Here is a 22,291-nt window from a genome sequence, read left to right on the forward strand (position 1 = left end):
CAGGCTACAAGATCACCTTCCATGAAGAAGAATAGGACAAGATCCTTTTGACGGTCACGGAACATGGAAACCCTAACATCACCTGCCAGGAGATTCCACTGCTGTAGTCTGGAGCCCAACAGCTCTGCCTTACTCTTGGGTAGTTCCAAATCCCTGACAAGGTCATTCAGTTCACCTTGTGTTATGGAGGTGTGGTTCAGAGGAGGAGGATGGGAGAAAATGTGGGTCCTGTGACATTGATGGTTTAGGACCAGAAGTTTCATCCTCTTCCTCTTCCTCGTCTGACTCAAGTGAGAATGATTCTGGTGCATCAGGAACCGGCAGTCCTTCTCCGTGGGGTACTGGGCGTATAGCTGATGGAATGTTTGGATAATGCACACCCACTTTTTCTTCTTTGACACACCTTTCCCAACTGGAGGCACCATGCAGAAGTAACAATTGCTGGTATGATCTGTTGGCTCTCTCCAAATCATTGGCACTGCAAAAGGCATAGATTTCCTTTTCCTGTTCAATCACTGGCGAAGGTTTGTTGCACAAGTGTTGCAGCATATGTGTGGGGCCCACCTCTTGTCCTGATCTCCAATTTTGCAGCCAAAATAAACGTGATAGGCTTTCTTAACCATAGTGGTTATACTGCGCTTTTGTGATGCAAAAGTCACTTCACCACAAACATAGCAGAAGTTATCTGCACTGTTCACACAAGTACGAGGCATCTCGGCTCACTTTGGCTAAACAGAAATGTGTCCCTTTGCAAAATCAAACACTGACAAATAAGAGAGCACGACACTGTATGATTTCTAGAGCTGATATAGGGCAATTTGTTCAGCAGAGTGATGTAAGCTTCGTTATGATTGCATCATCCATGACTTCTGGGAATAACATGATGCAATTCATATCATATATGATGCAATACCAGCTTCAGATTTCATCATTCATTGTTTTGCCTAAAAAGCAAGTACTGTCCAAACCCAGTCATAGATTTATTCATAGATCCAGTCAAAGATGTATTTTAGTCATTTCTGGTTTAAATTGAGATCCCTTCCCTTTATAACTCACTTATCCTCTGCTATTCCCAAGTCAAGGGTCATATATACTGACCCAATAGCATACCTTGAAAACTAGAGCCAATCAACAATTTTAAGCATCATTTTCGTTCTCAGTGACCCAGAATTAGTAAAGTTTGACTACATTTATTTCAGAAGCATTTTGCCTGTAGAGCAGTGATATTTGCCCCACACAAAATCTTGAAGGAAACCAAGTCAAGTTCATTGCTGCATCCTAAAAGCATTACTTTTCAGTTTGTTAATGTTGCTTTAATATCACTAAAGATAGGATAACTGGTAGTAGAATAGGATGATTTAGTCAGATGATAAATGTGTGAATGAATGTTGCACTATTATAGACAGACAATTTGAGGCACTGCGTAGAAACATCCCTGTGACATAGATCTGATTATAACTCTAATATATGCACATTCAGAGTTTCTGAAATCTGAGGTAGAAAAGAGATAAGTAGCTAAGCTAGTTACAATTTCAGTTAAGACACTATAGGAAGGAACACAAATCTTGTCAACAATCAGTTACAGTATTATGGCTGGAATCTCACTGATACTACAGAATGGATTGCTTTCCTTAAGACAGGACTGCATACCCAACATGCACTAGGATAGGGTCTTGAGGAATTACTGTAACTATTTGTTATATAACAGTTGAACGTCTACATTTTTTGCAGAGGTATCTTAATGACAGAATTACAACTTTCAAAGGGCAAACACAAAAGCATCTCCAATAACAACTCATGACTCTGCTGTCACTAATTGTGTTCAAGGCCACAGTAAGAGCAAATAAAATTAAGGCTGATTAAGACACCAGAGTGATAATCATTCTGAAAAGAGTGATCGGCGATTTGTATAATGATGTATAATGATGACTTCCCCAGTGTACTACATGCTGTCCACATTTGAGTTCTTCCCTCCCAATATGTGCACACTGCAAAGACAGACCCTCAGCAGCTAGTCTCAGAGTCCGAGTCAGCTGACTTGGGCTTAGGACGACCAAATTGGGCAGGATAGTCCGGAAATGCAGAGTTCAAGTTCCAGTCCCAGGCTTGAGGACCAGGGTCGGGGCCACAGAGAGGGCAAGATTACTGCATGTGTCCCACTTTTGCCTTTTAAAAAGGTGGTCCCCCTTCTCAGTCTGAGCAGACTCGCGCTACAGGGCTAAAAATACCAGTGTAGAAGTTTGGGCTCAGGATGAAAGCCCAGACTTCGAGACTCTTCCTCCTCACTGAGTTTCAGAGCCTGGGCTCTAGCCAAAGCCTGGATGTCTATTCTGCTATTTTTAGCCCTATAGCAAGAGCCCAAGTCAATTGACCTGAGCTCTGCTTCTTGCTACTATGGGTTTTATTTTATTTTATTTTATTTTTGCAGTGTAAATGTACTCTCAGCTCACAATCAAGAGTTAAAAACTGGTGCATCAAATTTTAAACATGAGGCATAATTCCTTTTTTAAAAATAAACAACCTGATTTACATTTAAGCTTCAAAACACATATACTTCACTGAAGATCACATTTCCATGCAGTACCTCATCACTTGATGAAGCTTATTAAATAGCTTTCTTATCTCCTTCATGTAATTATCTCCACTCCAGGAGTTGTGTGGTCCAACCTTCTCTGCCAGGAAACCATCCACATCTGGGAATGAGCTCTGTGCTACCACGTTTTCCCATCCGCTGTTTGTTTAAGCTTTGATGGTCAAACTTACTAGCAGATTGCTTAGGTCATTATGTATTAATTCTGCCTCAGAGCAGTAAGATGGACTAGATGACCTCTCACGATCTCCTTCAGCACTATGTTTCTATGATTCTGTGAGTGGTCTTGGTTTCAGGATGTGCTCAGTCTAAGCTCTTGACACCTTTTCCCCTATCTCGGAGCCATTTTGGCTCTCATGTGCTTGCATTTTTTTTTCTTTTAAGTTACTGGGGATCCCCCTTTTTAACGCCTTTTTCCTATTTCTTTCAGTTTTGAGCCTTTGCAGAAAGAAGGATGAGAGGCAGTGCATGCTAGTCCATGTAGTACTAGTTTGGATCTATCGGTTATGGTACTTGCACTTGCTAGCACTGCTGTTGGAACAGCACAGGTAGGCCACACATGGGCCCGATGTTGTTGTTTGTATTTTAGCACTAGCCATTAAATGAGATCAAAGCCCCATTGTGTTGGGCACTATAAATAATGTATTGCAATTATAAAAGTTTACTTAGATTGTAAGTATTTGGGGTAGGGACCATCTTTCTCTTTTGTGTTTGTACGGTGCCTACCACAATTGGACTGTAGGTGCTAATGTAATATAAATAATAGAACTAATAATAAACATCATGAGACTCAGACATTGCCTTCAAGAACTCACTATCTAAGTAACAAGACAAAGTGTGGGGACAGGGAAGTATTATTGTCCTCAATTTTACAGGTGATGAATTCAGGCAAAGACCTTGAATAACTTGCCCAAGGTCATACAGAAGGTTTGTTGCAGACTCACAATTTAACCCAGCTCTCCAGAGTCCCAGTCCAGTGTATTCAGCAGAAGACCAATCCTCTCTCTATATATTTTCTAGAATTATTTCATTTGAAAGACAGAATTTATTATATAAAGCATTTTATAATAGTAAGCCTCTGCCTTATTTCACATTTAATTAAAAATGTGAGTCCCCACTGTAATGACTTAGACTAAATTAATTTTATCTCTCTAATATCTGAAAATAAACCATTTATTTACAAGCAGAATCACTTTTATAAAATATTACATCAACACTGTCAACTTTATCAGCCAAATCTGATATCAAATTAGTTTAACAAGATGTATTTTCTATAAAACCATATTGATTTGCATTAATTGTATTACCTTCCTTTCATTCTTTATTAATCAAATCCTATACCAGCCATTCCATTATTTTGTCCTGGATCAATGTCAGGCTGATAGACCTATAATTACTGGAGTCATCCCATTTATCCTTCAAAAATATTGGTACAACATTCGCTTTCTTCTAGTTCTTGGGAACTTCCCCAGTGTTCCAAGACTTACTGAAAATCAATATTAATGCTCCTGAGAGCTCCACAGCCAGCTCTTTAAAAGCTCTTGAATGCAAGTTATCTGGATCAGGAAGTATCTCCAGGAAGATCACTTGGACATTCTTCTCCTTCAGCACTCTTCTGAATTCTCTGAAGTCATTTATAACCTGTGAGCTATCCCACAAAGCAAGTCATTAGTGCTGATATGCACCATCACCATTGGATCTTTGCCCACCAAATTCAGACGTCTATCCAATCTTAGACTCACATCTCAGAGTTTGCCACCATTTTTTAGTATTCTGTCCATTGTAGAATGTTTTTTCCATTCTTCTTAGTATAGAGCGTTCAAAAGGATCTTCTGTCTTCCTTGGGTGTTTGGAAATCTCTTTGTGGGTGAGCTTGATTTTCTTATGGGTTGAGCTCTTATGAGATGTGCTCTATACACCTCTGCATTCCATTTGACCAGCTGGATCTTCAGAGATATCTTCCATAATTTCCATGCAGAGGCCATGGTAATGATTGAAAACTTCTAGCTCTGTGAAATTCCTCCTGACCCTCTTTTTTTCTGGTGGTCAAACCCTGCCCTTCCTCATCTGCTACAGCCTTGTGGAATGCTGCCTTGTCCTCTTGTCTCTGGTGGTTATGATATGCAAGACCTCCTCTCTGACGTTTACTCTGTTTCCTTGGTAGCAAGCTCCTTTCTTCCTTGAATCTGGTGTTTCCCAAATGCCTCCGCTTCTCTGATACTCCATAGCATCTGTACTTGCCTTTCTAATCCAAGAATTTTTTCTTCCAGGACAGTCACCAACTTGCCCTTCATACATAGGAAGTCCCTTCTGACTTCATGCACACATCTGTTGCAAGTCACAGCCACTGTTCCATAGCAGGCCATCACAATATTGAGCGTACAACTGTACCTGGAAAGCAAGACTCTCTGAAATTCCCGTTTGCTGAATATAAAATAATTAATGGTCCAGAAAAGGTAAATCAGGCATGTTTGTTTATTCTTTTCCATCTAAAAGAAAAAGGGAGTATCCAGAAGAATTAAAAGTCAACAAAGGAAATGCTTCTCTTCACAATGCATATTATCAGGTGAATCTCATTTCCAAACCATATAATTGAATCCAAAAGTTTGAAAGATTCTGGACAGGATTAGATATTTGTGCAGATAAAGTGAACATCCAACATTAATGTAGATAAAATAGATATGTCTAAAAACCCTCACGTTTCAGATCATAAACTAACCACTAATTGATGATGTATAAGAAGAAATTTCCCCTGTGGGCAAGATATTTCATAAATGTTGTATGGGTGGTTTCTTGAACCTTCTCTAGATCTTTTACTGACAAATGACAGGGAGAGGATATTGCAATAGATGTACTGCTGGACTGATTCACTGTGATATCTGTGAAGTTAAACAGGTATAATTTGCCCTCTTGAGGTCTTTCATTAATAAGGACAACAAGTGGAGTTTAGGAATTAGAACTAACAAGAAAACAAAGAAATATTGACATTTTTCATCAAGGAACTTTGAAAAATTCCCTACAAGTGCTAATAGAATGTTATCACCATGTGGTGCGAATGTAGTATATTTATTCAAGCACATTCCTGTGGACTATTTATGTGAGTAAGGGTTTGCAGGATCAAATCCATACAAGGTGAGGTCCAAATTCTACTCTCTACCCTACTGACGTCATATGAGTTGTACCTGTGTAACTGAAAAGAATTTGTTTCAGTCCATACAATTACTTTGATTATAGGAACTACAGTAAAAGAAGAAAACATTCTGTGGTATGTCTTGTTTGTCATATCCATCACATTTTGCATAAGATTTGCATATAAATAACTGTCAATTTACATTCCATAGTAGTAGTAATATAATTTAAAGACCATATGATATGCCACAATGATTGTACAAATTGTTTAACAACTAATGTTCAGATAGTGTCCTAAATTTGCAACTTATAAAAAAGCTCTACTAAACTTCTGAACATGAGTAGATTAAATTAACTGCTATGAACACTCTTATGTTTCTTTTCATCTTATCAAATTCTTTTTCTCCACAATGTTCATTGAGTTTGCTGAAGTATGTTTTTGTCTCAGATTGAAAATCACATATTTCCATGACACCAAAATTAAAACCAGAATATATTTTTAAATCTGTGGTACACGGATAAAACCTGAACTCACAATAGTAGCCAAAACTTTTATAAACTCTGTTTTAAAGTAGACAAGGCATTCTTAAAGTAGGGACTTGAGCAAATTTGGAAAAAAAAATGGGCCATTTAAACCAAAAAGCAAAGGACAGTAGATTTCTATGTTCCTATTACTGAAGATGTTTGTGTTTGAATGAGAATTTTCTTCCTAAACATGACTTGTGCTTCTACTTGATTCCACAGGGAATTCATATTTCTGTGTTTATGTAGTTGTTGTATATTGCTATGGCAAAGACTTGTCCATTGCAAGTTCAACATTACAGCTTCGGTGAAGAATAAAGAGAGCGGAAAATTGGCATTAAAGGGGGAAAAAAATCTTGCTTTATTCATTTATTAATTAGCACAATTAAAAAACTATTGTTAAATATACTTTTGAATGTGCTTTTATAGGATAGATTTTTAACATTTCTCAGTATGAAAGGGCCTCTTCAACATGGCCTAAATTGTGATTAAGCATTTTTACATACATTATCCAAGAACATTAGCATTTATATACAATGGAGCGGATTCTTTGATGGGTCTGACAACACAGAAGTGTGGTCTCATGTCTCTTAGGAGGGACGTGGATAGCTTGCATGAGACATTCAAATAATATGGCATATAGGAATCTTAATAGCCAGCTATCAAGCTCAAGCTATAACATCCTAAAAACTGATGGTTTCATTCTCAGCAATGCTGAGCAGCTCTGGAAATCAGTTTTTTTGGGAAAGCATGTACTCAGGTTTACTTACAGTGTGCCACAATAACCTGAGGAAATTTACCTTGAAAATATTTGATATCATAATGCTGCTGTTCAGTTAACTGCAGCATTATGCTGGCTCATGTTTCTATTTTGTATTAGCATTGCCGGAAAACTATAGGAAATGAGCCATAACCTAAACTTGTGTAGTCTAGTGGCCTCATGCAGTAAGTAACAATGAAAACATTTTTTCACACTTCAGTGGTTAAGTGGAAACATTACTGATAACTCTATTCTCAGTGGATTTACAAATGTATCCAACGAGAATCTGATGAGACGGAGGTAGAGGAAAAGCTAATCTCGCCACCCATTTGTTGAGTTTCTGCAAGGTGAATTTCACAGGTTTGTAGGTATGTCAGATGCAAATAATTCTCCTTAGCTGATGAGTCTGTTTGCCTTTAAATTACCTTGCTCAGGTCATTTGGGTGGCATGTAAGAATTCTGAGAGTTATAATTATTGAAGTTATGTCATATGATTAACTTACTAGAGCACAGAATTTATTGGCATTTACTTTCCAAAACGGAATGTCAAACATGACAACTTACTCATATTTGAAATATCTGAATATAAGAGAGCATCCTGGTAGAAAATAGTGGTTTGGTGAGTACTGATTACATGGGTCTGGTGATCTCATTTATACCTAGCAATTGATATTACCTGAGAAGAATCTAATTTCCGCTGTAAGAAATTAAGCATAATGGACTACTTTGTCTATTGTCTAATTATGTGTTGTGCTTGATGGTCCATGATTAAGGCTGTTGCTGAGTTTCCATTGTAGGTGAAATTACTTCTCAGATCAATAGACAAAGGACTATATTCAAAACTGATATATGAAGTCTATATATATGGCCAAAGTGGATAATGGGACAAGAGATTCCTGAATCATGATACACTAAAAATAAATATTTTTACTGAAGTTCAAGAACTCTTCTATTTTTTTTAAGTGAACACAAATTCTTTGAGTCAAAAGATAAAAATAACTTAAACTGGTAACAGTTAGCTTAGGAAGTTTTGTGCACAAGAAACAATAGCTAGATATGGAATCAATTTTTCTGAATTTAGGCATTCAAAGCATATTTTGTGGGTCTAAAATGAGTGGATGCTTAAATGTCAACTTGAGCATTCATATGTGGAATTTGTCTTCCTAAAGTAGGTGCCCAAGTTTGAAAATTAGACCACATTACTTATGCATACATAGAATAGTTCATATTTACTCATACTACAGTAGAACCTCAGAGTATTTAATACCTCAAGAATGGAGTTTGTTCATAACTCTGAAATGTTTGTAACTCTGAACAAAATGTTATGGTTGTTCTTTCAAAAGTTTACAATTGAACATTGACTAAATACAGCTTTGAAATTTTACTATGCATAAGAAAAATGTTGCTTTTAACCAACTTAATTTAAATGAAACAAGCACAGAAACAATTTCCTTAGCTTGTTGAATCTTTTTTAACTTCCCATTTATTCTTTTTAATAATTTACATTTAACACAGTATGTACTATATTTGCCTTTTTTGGGGGGTCTCTGCTGCTGCCTGATTGCGTACCTCTGGTTCCAAATGAGGTGACTGGACAGTTCATAACTCTGGTGCTTGTAACTCTGAGGTGCTACTGTACACAACATGTGTCATGAATATAGAGCTATTTCCTTGAGAAATGTCACTGAAGGCTTTGAGTTCCTGGACCTGCTCACCAAATCATATAGATAGGGATGTGCTAGAAAGGGTTACATTTCAGCAGTACGTGTAAAGTATTGTCAAATCCAGGTGTTCAAAAGTCATAACTCAAGGCTCAAAATATTGCAAGATTGGCTTAAAATAATGATAATTTTAAAATATGCATTTTTTAGTTTTCTTCATTTGTTTTTTCAGCACTTAGGGTTGCCATTTTCTAGTTTTTTCCCACAGCTATGAAACCTAGAAGCTTTTTCTTTTTTATGAAAGCTGTGTATGACTCCAGAAGGTGAGGGCTTTAAGAAAACTACAAATACCATGACACTTGTGATAAAATTACAAGAGTTGGTAACACTGCACGTATTCCTACAGGACACTATGCAGTGCTATCCGTCCTGATGGCTCTCTTGCACTTCCTCAGAGAGATAGGAAGCAGATGCAGAAACTAAGGGATTGTTCACACTGAGACTTAGGGCTTGGCTACACTTGCAAGTTGCAGCGCTGGTAGAGGCTTTCCAGCGCTGCAATTAGTAACCGTCCACACCTGCAAGGCACATCCAGCGCTGCAACTCCCTGGCTGCAGCGCTGGCTGTACACCTGGCCAGGTTGGGGTGTAGCGATTGCAGCGCTGGTGATCCAGCGCTGCTCATCAAGTGTGGACACGCACCAGCGCTTTTATTGGCCTCCAGGGAATAAGGAGATATCCCAGAATGCTTTTAACTAAATTACTCTCTTTGTTTTGTTATGCAGCCTCTCTTTGTTTTGTTGTGAACTCCGATCGGAGCTCCGTTGAACTGCTTATCTAAAAAACAAACACTGATCACAGCAAACAGGAGCTATCTGTACCTGGCTGTGAACGATCAAATGAGAGGCAAGCAGTTTGCTTGACAGAGAAACAGCGCTGGATGCAGGCTGTTTGCAATTAAGACTAAGGGTTCGCCAACATTTTGTGATTTTTCAATCCAGGGAAGCTAATACACAGTGTTGGCTCCAAAAATCCACTCTCTCTATCTTCCCCACTCCCTGTCACAGTACACCACAGGGAGTGAGTGAAACAGCGGGGAGTCCGTGTTGGAGGCAGGCTGTTTGCAATTAAGAGTTAAGACTAAGGGCTCGCGAACATTTTGTGATTTTTAAATCCAGGAAGCTAACACACAGTGTTGGCTCCAAAAATCCACTCTCTCTATCTTCCCCGCTCCCTGTCACAGTACACCACCCTCCACCCCCCTCTTTTGAAAAGCACGTTGTTGCCACTTGAATGCTGGGATAGCTGACTATATTGCAGCACTCCCAACAGCGCTGTAAATGCTGCAAATGTGGCCACACACCAGCGCTGGTAGCTGTGAGTGTGGCCACACACCAGCGCTGGCCCTGCACAGCTGCACGACCAGCGCTGCAACTCCCAGCGCTGCAACTTTCAAGTGTAGCCAAGCCCTTAGTGCGTGGCAAGCCAGAGTGTGAATGTACAGCGCACCAGCCTGCTGCATACTAAGTTTCTGTGTGGACCCTGCTATCACATGCTAAAAGCTCCATAGTGTGCTTTGACTTTCTGCACAGCAGGGTGCACATGGCAACTCAGTCCATGGCAGGCTAATGCACTGTAGAGTTACACCCCAACTTGCCAGGCAATTGTAGTAGGGATTAGTGCTCTATACAGCTCTTAAATACAATTAGCACTGCTGACAATGAATGGTGCCTGGCAGTGTAACCCCTCTCCCCACCACAAGCAAATCCTCATAGGTCATTAAGAAAGATTGAGAGCTCCAATAATAGAGGTTTCTAAACAAGTATGACTAGTGAAGACAAAAACATTGCAAGATGACTACATAACAACCTGGCCACCCCCTTACAGCACAAACCCACCCCTCAGGTGATAACCGAGTAGAGATGTCCTGTTCTAATTGTCTGTAATGTGTTCAATTTCACAGGAATGAATGGTGAATGGTCTTCAGTTGCAGGGGAACAAAACCCTCACAAAGCTATGTGGCCCACAAGTTTTGTGACAGTATTTCCTCACGTGTCTCTTCCAGCAGCTGTACAGGATGTAAAGGTGTCCATAAGCACAGGCAGATGTCATCCTCTGCCTTCCTGTTGTGCCTACATGTGTGCACATATGGTATACCTGATTTCCCTTGCCCAGTGGGAACCATGACCAGCATGCACATGGGTGGGATCCAGCTGCCCATACAGTTTGCAAACCAAGTTTGTCCTGAGCCCACTCAGGATGGAAGAACTACTTTTTACCCTCACAAATATTAGCAAATATGTGAAGGTGGGGGACAGGAAGGACCGGCAGGGAAAAAAGGGAGGAAGCGTTGCCTTATATATTAAAAATGTATACATTTGGACTGAGATTAAGATGGAAATATTAGAGACAGACTTGTTGAAAGTCTCTGGGTAAGGATAAAAGGGTAAAAAAACCAAGAGTGATGTCATAGTAGAGATTTACTACAGACCACCTAGCCAGGAAGAAGAGCTGTATGATGCTTTTTTTAAACAGCTAACAAAATCATCCAAAGCACAGGACTTGGTGGTGATAGGGGACTTCAGCTACCCAGACATCTGTTGGGAAAATAACACAGATTATCCAACAAGTTCTTGGAATGTATTGGAGACCATTTTTTTTTATTTCAGAAGGTGGAGACAACTACCAGGGGAGAGACTGTTCTATATTTGATTTTGACAAATAGGGAGGAACTGGCTGAGAATTTGGAAGGCAGCTTGGGTGAAACTGATCATGAAATGATAGAGTTCATGATTCTAAGAAATGGTAGGAGGGAGAACAGCAAAATAAAGATGATGAATTTTAAGAAGGCAGACTGAAGCAGACTCAGGGAGCAGGTAGGTAAGTTCCCAGGGGAAGCAAGTCTAAGGGGAAAACCAATAGAAGACAGTTGGCGGTTTTTCAAAGAGATATTATTAAGGGCACAAGAGCAAACCATCCCACTGCATAGGAAAGATAGGAAGTATGGCAAGAGACCAAGAAGTCTGATGGTGATTGGATGTCTAAAGTAGTGAATGCCAGTGAAAATAAGATTGGATCAGAAGAGGCTAAAATAAGGAAAGAACAAGTTAAAAATTACTTGGACAAATTAGATGTCTTCAAGTCACCAGGGCCTGATGAAATGCATCCTAGAATACTCAAGGAGCTGACTGAGGAGACATCTGAGCCATTAGCCATTATCTGAAAATAAGGACAATCCGGGGAATTACAGACCAGTCAGCTTAACTTCTGTACCTGGAAAGATAATAGAGCAAATAATTAAGCAATCAATTTGCAAACATCTAGAAGATAATAAGGTGATAAGTAACAGTCAGCATAGATTTGTCAAAAACAAATTGTGTGAAACCAACCTGATAGCTGTCTTCACAGGGTAACAAGCCTTGTGGATGTGGGGTAAAGTGGTAGACATGGTATATCTTGACTTTAGTAAAGCTTTTGATACTGTTTCACATGACTTTCTCATAAATAAACTAGGGAAATGCAACCTAGAGGGAGGTGGGTGCAAAATTGGTTTATAAACTGTTCCCAGAGTTATCAGTGGTTCACGGTCATGCTGGAAGGGCATAACAAGTGAGGTGCTGCAGGGATCAGTTCTGGGTCCAGTTCTGTTCAATATCTTCCTCGGAGATTTAGATAACTCATACAGAGTACACTTATAAAGTTTGCGGATGATACCAAGCTGGGAGGGGTTGCAAGTGCTTTGGAGGATAGGCTTAAAATTCAAACCGATCTGGACAAACTGGAGAAATAGTCTAAAGTAAATAGGATGAAATTCATTAAGGACAAATGCAAAGTACTCCTTTTAGGAAGGAACAATCAGTTGCACATATACAAAATGGGAAATGACTGCTAGGAAGGAATACTGCGTAAAGGGATCTTTGGGGTCATAGTGGATCACAAGCTAAATATGAGTCAACCGTGTAACGCTGTTGCAAAAAAAGGGAACATCATTCTGAGATATATTAGCAGGAGTGTTGTAAGTGAGACACGAGAAGTAATTCTTCTGCTCTGATTAGGCCTAAACTGGAGTATTCTGTCCAGTTCTGGCTGCCACATTTCAGGAAGGATGTGGACAAATTGGAGAGAGTCCAAAGAAAAGAAACAAAAAATGATTAAAGGTCTAGAAAACATGACCTATGAGGGAAGATTGAAAAAAATGGGTTTGTTTAGTCTGGAAAAGAGAAGACTGAGAGGGGTGTGACGTTATTGATATAAACTGGGACCATATAGAACATGGGTTGCAACCAAGGTCCTGTAGTGGCACCAAATCTTAGGTAAAGGGGGTCATATAAGGTGTCTAAGACCAGGTTATGGGTTGCTGGTTATGATTATGCTGTCTGTATGTCTGTGTACCATTTTGTAGTTGAAGTTATAGGTATTGGCTCTGTACTGTCTGTATTTGGAATTGTGCTCTGCTTCTGGGTGATATCCCAGACAAGTGGGTGTTAGCTCTGCCTAGCCTGCTTGATGGCCCATTAAGGACCATCAGCTACACAATTGACCCGTGGAGAGAAGGCAGACACGCCTTGTGATTCAGCAAATTATGCAGGGACTGGCCCATGTGACTCCAGACTCCATTTTGCTGTAATTTTCCACAGTAAGGACAAAGAGATTCTTACACCTGGAAAAGCCTATATAAGGCTGATGCTTCATCTCCATCTTGTCTTCAATCCTGCTTCTTACCTCTGGAGGGACTTTGCTACAAACTGAAGCTCTGAACAAAGGACTGAATGACCCATCCCAGCGGGGGATGTACTCCAGAGACTTGATTTGAACCTGCAGTTTACTCCATCACTGCTGCAAGCCTGAACTAAGAACTTTGCCATTACTGTATGTCATTGATTCCATTTAACCAATTCTACCTCTCATCTCTACCTTTTTCCCTTTGTAAATAAACCTTTAGATTTTAGATTCTAAAGGATTGGCAACAGTGTGATTTGTGGGTAAGATCTGATGTGTATATTGACCTGGGTCTGGGGCTTGGTCCTTTGGGATCGAGAGAACCGTTTTCTTTTACTGGGGCGTTGGTTTTCATAACCATTCATCCTCAGGACGAGTGCACTGGTGGTGATACTGGGAGACTGGAGTGTCTAAGGGAATTGCTCGTGTGACTTGTGGTTAGCCAGTGGGGTGAGACCGAAGTCCCTTTTGTCTGGCTGGTTTGGTTTGCCTTAGAGGTGGAAAAACCCCAGCCTAGGGCTGTGACTGCCCTGTTTGAGCAATTGGCCCTGATTTGGCACTCTCAGTTGGGTCCCGCCAGAACCGCATCGTCACAAGGGGACATAACAGTTTTCAAGCATATAAAAGTTTGTTACAAGGAGGAGGAAGAAAAAATGTTCTTCTTAACCTCTGAGGATAGGACAAGAGGCAATGGGTTTAAATTGAAGCAATGGACATTAGGAAAATTTTCTGTCAGGGTGGTTAAGCACTGGAATAAATTGCATAGAGAGGCTATGGAATCTCTATCATTGAAGACTTTTAAGAGCAGGTTAGACAAACACCTGTCAGGAATGGTCTAGATAATTAGTCCTGCCATGGGTGCAGGGGACTTGACTAGATGACCTTTCAAGATCCCTTCCAGTTCTATGATTCCATGAGAGTAACAACAATACACAGCAAAGTGATTTCCAGAGTGTCTCCCTGTCCTCACAGAGCGCTGGAATAATGCCCAAAATGGTAGTGCTAACACTGTGAAATGACAGCAGCAGTGTGGACATGGATATATGTGTGTACACCTCATTACACCTATGTCCAGCACAGTGTAATGTGGGCACTTGGAAGGGCAACGGGACGCATGTACGTGGTCTCATACTCATCTATGCTGGCACAGATACTCATAGCCTGAGTCTCCAGGTAGACAAGCCCTGGGAATACCATCAGGCCACATTACAGTAGCATCAATATTGTGTTTATTTTGTAAATTATTACTCGTTAGTTAGTTATCCTAAATCTTATTGAGTCATCACTGAAATACTGCAAGGGGCTCTACAGGGAGGGTAAATAATAATGTAAAAACAGAACAGGTTAGCTTGGTGCCATCTGTCCTAAGGCAATTAGATGGCAGTCAGGTTCGTAGTGAATTTGATAGTTTTGGAATAGGGAATATAGGAACTGTAGTCTCTTGGGGCCAATACCCTACATGCACACACAGAGCCCCCACTGAAGTGCATGGGAAATGGTATGCACTCATGCAAGGAAAAAGTTTGCTCCCTTGTGTAACAGCCAGTCATGAAAAAAAAAATGTCCAAATAAAAATACAAAGGATTGAGCTTGGGAGCTTTGTCTTTTTTGACATTGATAGTTTTTTTTTATGGTTTCTGTTTTCCCCACATCCAAAAGCAAAGTTTTCTTGACTGTGAGGAGTAATGAATCATGTGAAGAGAGAGAGTAGTAACTCAGAACGTTGGACATTCAGAGCTTAAGACACCACCTATAACAGGGAATGTATAGGAAGGCATTATTTTCAAGAAATAAATTGATACCTCCTAATCATTTTTCCCTTTCATGCCTGTCACTAGCTCTGAAGCTGTCATGTTTACATATCTGTTCTGGTCAGTTTACACATCAATAATTCAGAAAAAAACAGCCAACAACTTGATGAGCATGTCACAGCAGTATCTGTTATCTTGTACTTTGGAAACGTGTATCTTCCTCATACTTTCCTCCCCCTTATTATTCGTATTACCATAGAACAGGGTTTCTCAAACTTGGTTCATGGCTTGTTCAGGGTAAGCTCCTGATGGGCCGCGAGATGCTCTGTTTACCTGAACGTCCACAGGTACAGCTGCTCGCAGCTCCCAGTGGCCACGGTTTGCCGTTCCCGGCCAATGGGAACTGCAGGAAGCGGTGCAGTCCAGGCCACCGCTTTTCACAGCTCCGATTGGCTGGGAACGGCAAACCACAGCTACTGGAAACTGCAAGTGGCCACAGGTGCTGCTGCTCACAGCTCCCATTGGTCGGGAACAGCGAACCGTGGCCACTGGGAGCTGCGAGCAGCCATACCTGCGGACGCTCAGGTAAACAAAGTGTCTCGTGGCCCGCCAGGGGCTTAGCCTGAACAAGCCATGAACCAAGTTTGGGAACCCCTGCCATAGAGCCTATGAGCCCTACTGTCTGACAATACCAAGAGATTGACGTAGGCTTAGACTATGCCCTAGAGAAACATTCCAAGCCACTTTTCTCCCCTTCTTGCTCCTGGGGAGTAGTATTGTATTGGTTGCCTATGCCAGCAATACGTTGCTACCCTTAGCCAGAAGAACAACAGGAGCAATACACCCATTCCCCATCCTCTTGTTCTGGGGAGAAAGTAAGTTTGCATGTAGCCCTGCTTATTCTTTCATGCATGTAGCTAAGATCCAGGTAGCCCTCACAAGTTGAAAGGGGTACTGTTTTTTATGCCTTTCACAAGCTCATGGTCTGAGTCACAATCAGGATTCAGGTTTGGAGTGTAAGATCTTCAGGGCATGATCATCTGGTTACATCTTACTAAATTAATTCCATGTCACTGCCATTGGAGGGGCCTTGGACATTGGTGCACCTCTATCCCTCTTGTTTTGTGCCTGTGGCACATGATAGTTTAGTCTCCTGAGAGCTCTAATACTTCGATCTAATTCTGATTGTTGGCTAGTACTGCTGTGACATGCCCTGGGGGTAGTGGAGGTAACAGACTACGTGACCTTAAATCTCAACTCTTTTTAAAAAGTGTCTGTAAAATGCTGTTCAGATCTATAGCACTGTAGTGTATGTTTTGTTTTTAATTACCAACATCTTCTGTAGTGAGAGTTCTGTCAAGATAAGCTTTGTCCTTTGCAGGAAGTAATGCTTCCCTCTGTTTGGTCTAATCTGCTCTTATCTTCCTTGCAGAGATGTGGGCAGTATCTTTTAATGTTATAATTTCTTTGGGATTTGTTATTCTTACTCCTATTTACAGTCTGATGGCTACACCATTATCTGATTTTTTTTTAAATACATCATGTTAATTGCTTTTCTTACAGATCCCTGCAGTGTTCTTTCACTGATAAACATGATAACATGAGTTTTGATTACTTACAAGGTTTAGGGCAATTTTGGAGACAAATTTTGCTTACAAATGAGCTGAGTCAGCTAATACAAATTTATACTCTAAAATCTAGATTCTTGCCCTTTTTCTCTCTTTCAAGCTTAGAGGCGTGCCCAGCAACAGTGGGTCAAACTCAGTGGTAAATCAAAGGGAATCTAAGATGGTATAATTCACACATTCTTCTGGTCTCTTTGGCTTTTAAACTACACCAAATTAGATTCAGTTATACTCAGCCTCTCTTACCCCCATATCCACTTAGCAATATGCAAATTTGTAACCTACACTTCTTTTCCCATAACCTCTGAATTTGGCCAGGCGGGAGAGGTCAGAAGAGAGGTATAGCAAGAGAAACTATGAACTGAAGGGGGTAAGAAGACATAAATTAAAGCAGAAGCTGGTCTATTTCCCACATTCCTATTCTATTTTGCTGAGGTGGCCTATTTTAACCTATGCCTTCTCTTTGGTTCGTTTTCCTCCTATATCTTCTGGCCCATTGCTATGTAAGTTACACCAGTAGCTTACAACTAGACTCCCTTAGGCTACGTCTACACTATAAGCTAAGGGTGTGAATTCCAGCTTGTATACACATAGTCGCAGTAGTTCGATGAGAGCTAGCTTGAGTATAAATAGCAGTGAAGTTGCAGCAGCACAAGCTTCAGCATAGGCTGTACAAGTATCGGTACTTCCTTGGCTAGTCCACACTGAAGTCCATGCTGTCACAGCTGTGCTGTTACCAGTACTCAAGCAAGCTGGCTCAGGGAATCTCTGTACTGCAATTGGAAGAGTGATTTCAACTTGTGTAGATATACCTAAATCATTACAGCACCTTTAGACCCCTAGGAAAAAGTGCAAATTAAACCAGTTTATATTCCCTTGGATTAATTTAGAATTTGCCACAATATCTTCAGCATTCTCAGTGAACAAGACAATTCCTTTTCTTGTTAAGTAACTAAAAATCTGATTTATAGCCCTATTTCTTCTAACTTTTTTCACCATTTTAGTAGTTCACCAAATACAGTTTCCTTTCCCTGTTTTTCACTTATCCTAAATATTTTCTCTTAAATGCCTTCAACTCTGGCTTCATTTTACTGATTTATCACCTAGCTGTTTTTCATTTCTATTTATCTTTTGTAACAATAACCATGCTTTCCTTTCTTCTTTACAAATAGTTCCTGAAAAATCCCTCATGCCCAAAATGCTCTTTCCCAAGGCATAAGCACCTCCTCTAATATCCTTCCTCACCTGTCAATCAGGCAGGAGGAGGCATGCAAAGATTCGTGGCTTCATCATCTCCTCAGAATCATTCTGCAGTCTGGGTTCTCCTGACCAGAATAAGATGTTTACCATCCTTTCCATTTACTAAAAAAGATCACTTTCACAGCCTATTACTGAGTCTGGACTGTATTTGATTTATGATGCAAATCTCATAGAACAGCAAAGAAGGTCCCTATTCCCACAGTCTTAGAAAATGGTCTCAGATGGTTTTCAGGCAGTGGCCAGAGACTACAAGCTGCTGCTCTCAGTGTCTTTCAGGGAATCCAGTAGTGTCCACGAAGTATTGAGCAGTTTCTTAAATGTGCTTCCGATCAGAGACCCCCTGGTCCCAATTAGGTTTCTTTCTGGGGAATTAATATTTATTCAGACTATTTTTTTCCAATATTTATTCACATCCTGGGAAGGACACTGCTATACAGGCCCTGTGTCCACATTAACCTCCCCCGTAATAATGGCAGCTGCACTTAGAGAAAAATCTTGCCTGTTAATTCTTTTCCAAGGTGTGGCCCTCCTAGGACTCCCCTATGCACACGCACACTCTGACAAAAGTTTTAGCTAAGAGGGAGATCAGGCAGACTATCTCAGCTCTGGAACTGATTGTAGTAGATACATAAGGGGGAATGGCACAAGAGCCAAAAGTATTTTTAAAAAATGCATCCATATCTCATCCTAGGAGACAAGACACCCCACACCCCAAGTCTACACTAATGTTGCAAAAGCTTGAATAATGATTAGCAAGTTAGAAATATATTCATCTAACTATTTTCAGCATGAATTCAGAAGACCTATTTGGTTTCATTTGCAACTCTTACCCTTATGAAACACTCCATTTCTGTCCCCCTGTTACTGTTTTGTTTTTCATTACATACCTTCATTATTGTAGTGTTGTGAGATATGGGTATATTTAGTCTTACTTTAAGCAGTAAATCAACATCTTTCCAACGTCTGCTATTTTAAAGAGCTAATTTATCAGATTTTGGCAGCAGGTTTCTAGTGAAATTTACATTGCTTTCTTCCTTTCTTTGTTAATTTGATGGGTACTTTATTTTTTCTATTGCTACCTTTAAATTCAGATAAATGAGAACTTTTAGCATTCAGTGATTTCAAAGCCACAAGGAAATTCTCGTTGAGAACGATTAAAAGCTTGGGGTTTTTTTAAACTAGGAATGTGGTAACAAAAGAAAACAGATCTTCTTATTACATCAGTAAAATATCCTGCACTGCTCTCTACTGGGAGAGTGGAATTTAAAGTTTTAAAGTCCTAAAATGCATCTAAAACTAGTTTACCAGTCAGATTTATCATTAATGTACCATCATCTTTTTTTAAGTGATCAGTAGTTAATTATTGAAAATTGTTTTTCAGGATCTTATATTTTGAAATCTTTTTTTTTTCATTCTGAAAGATAGTTTTTTAGTGTAAAAATGTTTTAAAGAAGTAGAGTATATAATTAAATCTAAAATATAGTGTCAGGGGAGGGGAAGTATTACCTCAGTAAAAGAAGAGATTAGTGAAGTTAGCCGTTATGGACAATAGACAAAATACTGCAGGAGCTCTAGACATTATTATTTCTTTATTAATATGTATCTACTTAACATACTAACATGTGATAAGCTGGTCAGGTAAAAAGGATTCCAAATTTAGACAGAGTTTAAACATACTTGGTTGTGTTTCATTTAAAAAGCAAATGTTGAGAGGCCTCTTTTTATGGAAATAAATAAAAATACAACTGGGCTTCAGCCAAAGTGCAATTACAAAGGCTTCCATTAGCTTCAATGGGACTTGGGTTGGCCCTAAATGCACCTTGCTTAAGCTGAATCGAAAACAAAAGTCTCAAATGTAACTGTTTTCAATCAAGTTCTGGAGGACAAATGTTTCTCACCCTGAGGGGAGGGGGCTGTTTTCTAGCTCCTTGCCTGACACAGCCCTCTGGGCCAAGTTTCTCTTGTTGGGCTTGATCCTCCTCCTCTTGAAGTCAGTGATAAAATTTCCATGGACTTCAGTGGTATGGGATCAGGCCTATAGTGTACTAATTGGCATGCATTAATTCTTCCCAGCTGGGCCAGGTTTCTTACCTTGCTGAGGGCAGGGCAGGTAAATTTGCTCCTTCTAATAACCTTTGATTGTAAACTCTTTGGGGCAGGGACTGTCTTTGTGCTGTGTTTATACAATGTAATAATGGGTCAATAGTGCCTATAAAATAGATTCATAACTAACAGTAGCAAAATAATAAACAATATTATAAAATGTCAGAGAGAGTAAGACCGTGTCCAATATGTTTTAAATATACAAGTCTTTATTATGGAGTCTGACTTGACCTGTCTCACTTACAGGATTCATTGACTGGATTCCTGATAGATATAGGTGCAAGTCAGCTCAGAGTGAGTCCCATGGTTAAAAGCACAGCTTTTGATTCATCTGTGGAGAAAATAAATGTTTGGAAGAAAGGCAAACAACAATTCAAATATATAATATTTTGTATAAAAATAAATCAACTTTACAATAGTTTGTTTGTACAAAGTATTAAAATTCATCAGTTTTGAAAGTCCAGCTTCTTAAAATATACACATGAAAACTTTACACAGCATTACTGAATGTTCACTTTAGCTCTAGACTTGCACTTAAAATATTTGACGCAGAGAAATACAGTCACATAACTATTATACTGTGTGCCTTTTTGTTTGGAACGTTTTTAAAAAACAGAAGGACAAATCTGTTACATGAATAACTATTTTATCAATTGCAAATATCAAATATCATTAGGAAATGTGATCAAATAAATATCTGTATTTTCTCCAAAGTCAATCCATGCTGTAAAGTGAGTAAGTGAACAATCTCATTTGTTTATTTCAATGGTGCCCAGAGGTGCTAACCATGACTGGGGACCCATTGTGCTAGGGCAGCACAAACACTAATCTCTGTGCCAAAGAGGTTACAATTGAAAACCCTGAACCTGCAACACTTACATCAGGGCCGGCTCTAGGTTTTTTGCTGCCCCAAGCAAAAAAAATTTTGGCTGCCCCCCCGTCCCAGCCCTGGGCTCCCCCCCGCGTCCCCCTGCTGCCCCAGCCCTGGGCTCTCCCCCCCACCTACACCCCCTGCTGCCCCAGCCCTGGGCTCCCCCCTTCCCCCCACCAGTGCCCCCCCCACACGTCCTGCCGCCCTAGCCCTGGGCTCTCTCCCACACACACCTGCACCCTCCTTCCGCCGCAGCCCTGGGTCACTGATAACTCGCTCCCAGGGCAGGTCATTCAGCAGGAATTTTGGATGTGCACAAAACACAGATAGGATCTGTTCCCATATGGTTACAGAGCTGCAGTAAAGTGGAACAATTTTCAGCTTGTGTGACTGGAGGATACCTGGATGCATATTATAAGACTGTCCTCCATAAATGAGGAAAAGTTGAGGTGCCTTTATTATTCTTTTGTTCCACTCTTTCTTTCTGTGGGGAATTTGCCAATGCAATATCACTGTCTTCCTTTTAAACAAACAAACAAAAAAAATGGCAATGGCTGTTGAAAATAGCAATTCCAGTCCTAATAACCACTGGGAAGCATTTCTTGCTCAATTTTATCCTACTTTTTCTACAGCAAGTTACAGTGGATCAGTATATTTGATTTGGGAGAAATGAAGTAACGGCTGCCCAAACTGAGCTTGAGCACGCCTGAATTTTGAGGTGTTCAAATCTGGAAGGCAGGTGCTGGGTGTGTGTGGGGGGGGTGGGGGCTGTGGGCTCCGCAGGGGAGCATGGCAGCATGTATGCAGCAGCATGTCTGGTGCTGCGCTGAGCCAGACACACTGGTCTGAGTGGCACAGTAAGGGGGCTGGGGGACTGGAGAAGGGGTAGGGGGTTCCGGGGGGGGGGGCGGGACAGGGAGAAGGGGGGGTTAGATGGGTCGGGGGCTCGGGGGGGCAGTCAGGGGACAGGCAGCGGATGGATAGGCATGGGACTCCCATGGGTTTGTCAGGGGACAGGTAGAGGGTGGGGTCCTGGGGGGAAGTTAGGGGAGGTCTCAGGAGGGGGCAGTTGGGGACAAGGAGAAGGGAGGCTTAGATAGGGGGTGGGGTCCTGGGGGGCAGTTAGGGGCAGGGGTCCCAGGAGGGGGTGATCAGGGGACAGGGAGCGGGGGGTTAGATGGGTTGGGGTTTCTGTGGGGGGCAGTCGGAGGGAGTGGATGGTGGCAGAGTGGGGCTTCCGTCCCCCTGGAGTATCCTGTTTTTTTAATGTTAAAATATGGTCTCCTTACCACTCTCCACCC

At 40.7% G+C, this 22,291-nt stretch overlaps 1 protein-coding gene across 10 annotated transcripts in view; it reads left to right on the forward strand.

Moving 5' to 3' along the window:
• The window catches only part of GULP1 (GULP PTB domain containing engulfment adaptor 1), a 322,371-nt gene that overhangs the window by 223,809 nt on the left and 76,271 nt on the right, over positions 1–22,291 (forward strand). The window contains exon 1 of one of the 10 annotated variants that reach the window (XM_045032399.1): positions 3,029–3,138. The exons of the other annotated variants lie outside the window; for them this stretch is intronic. Within the exon in view, the coding sequence (XP_044888334.1) occupies positions 3,097–3,138 (42 nt within the window). The 5' untranslated portion in view covers positions 3,029–3,096. Of the gene's footprint in view, positions 1–3,028; positions 3,139–22,291 lie in introns of those variants that run through there. 10 annotated transcript variants of the gene reach the window in all.

This window comes from Mauremys mutica, chromosome 10 (genome assembly GCF_020497125.1).
Source record: "Mauremys mutica isolate MM-2020 ecotype Southern chromosome 10, ASM2049712v1, whole genome shotgun sequence".
Classification (NCBI taxonomy): domain Eukaryota; kingdom Metazoa; phylum Chordata; order Testudines; family Geoemydidae; genus Mauremys; species Mauremys mutica.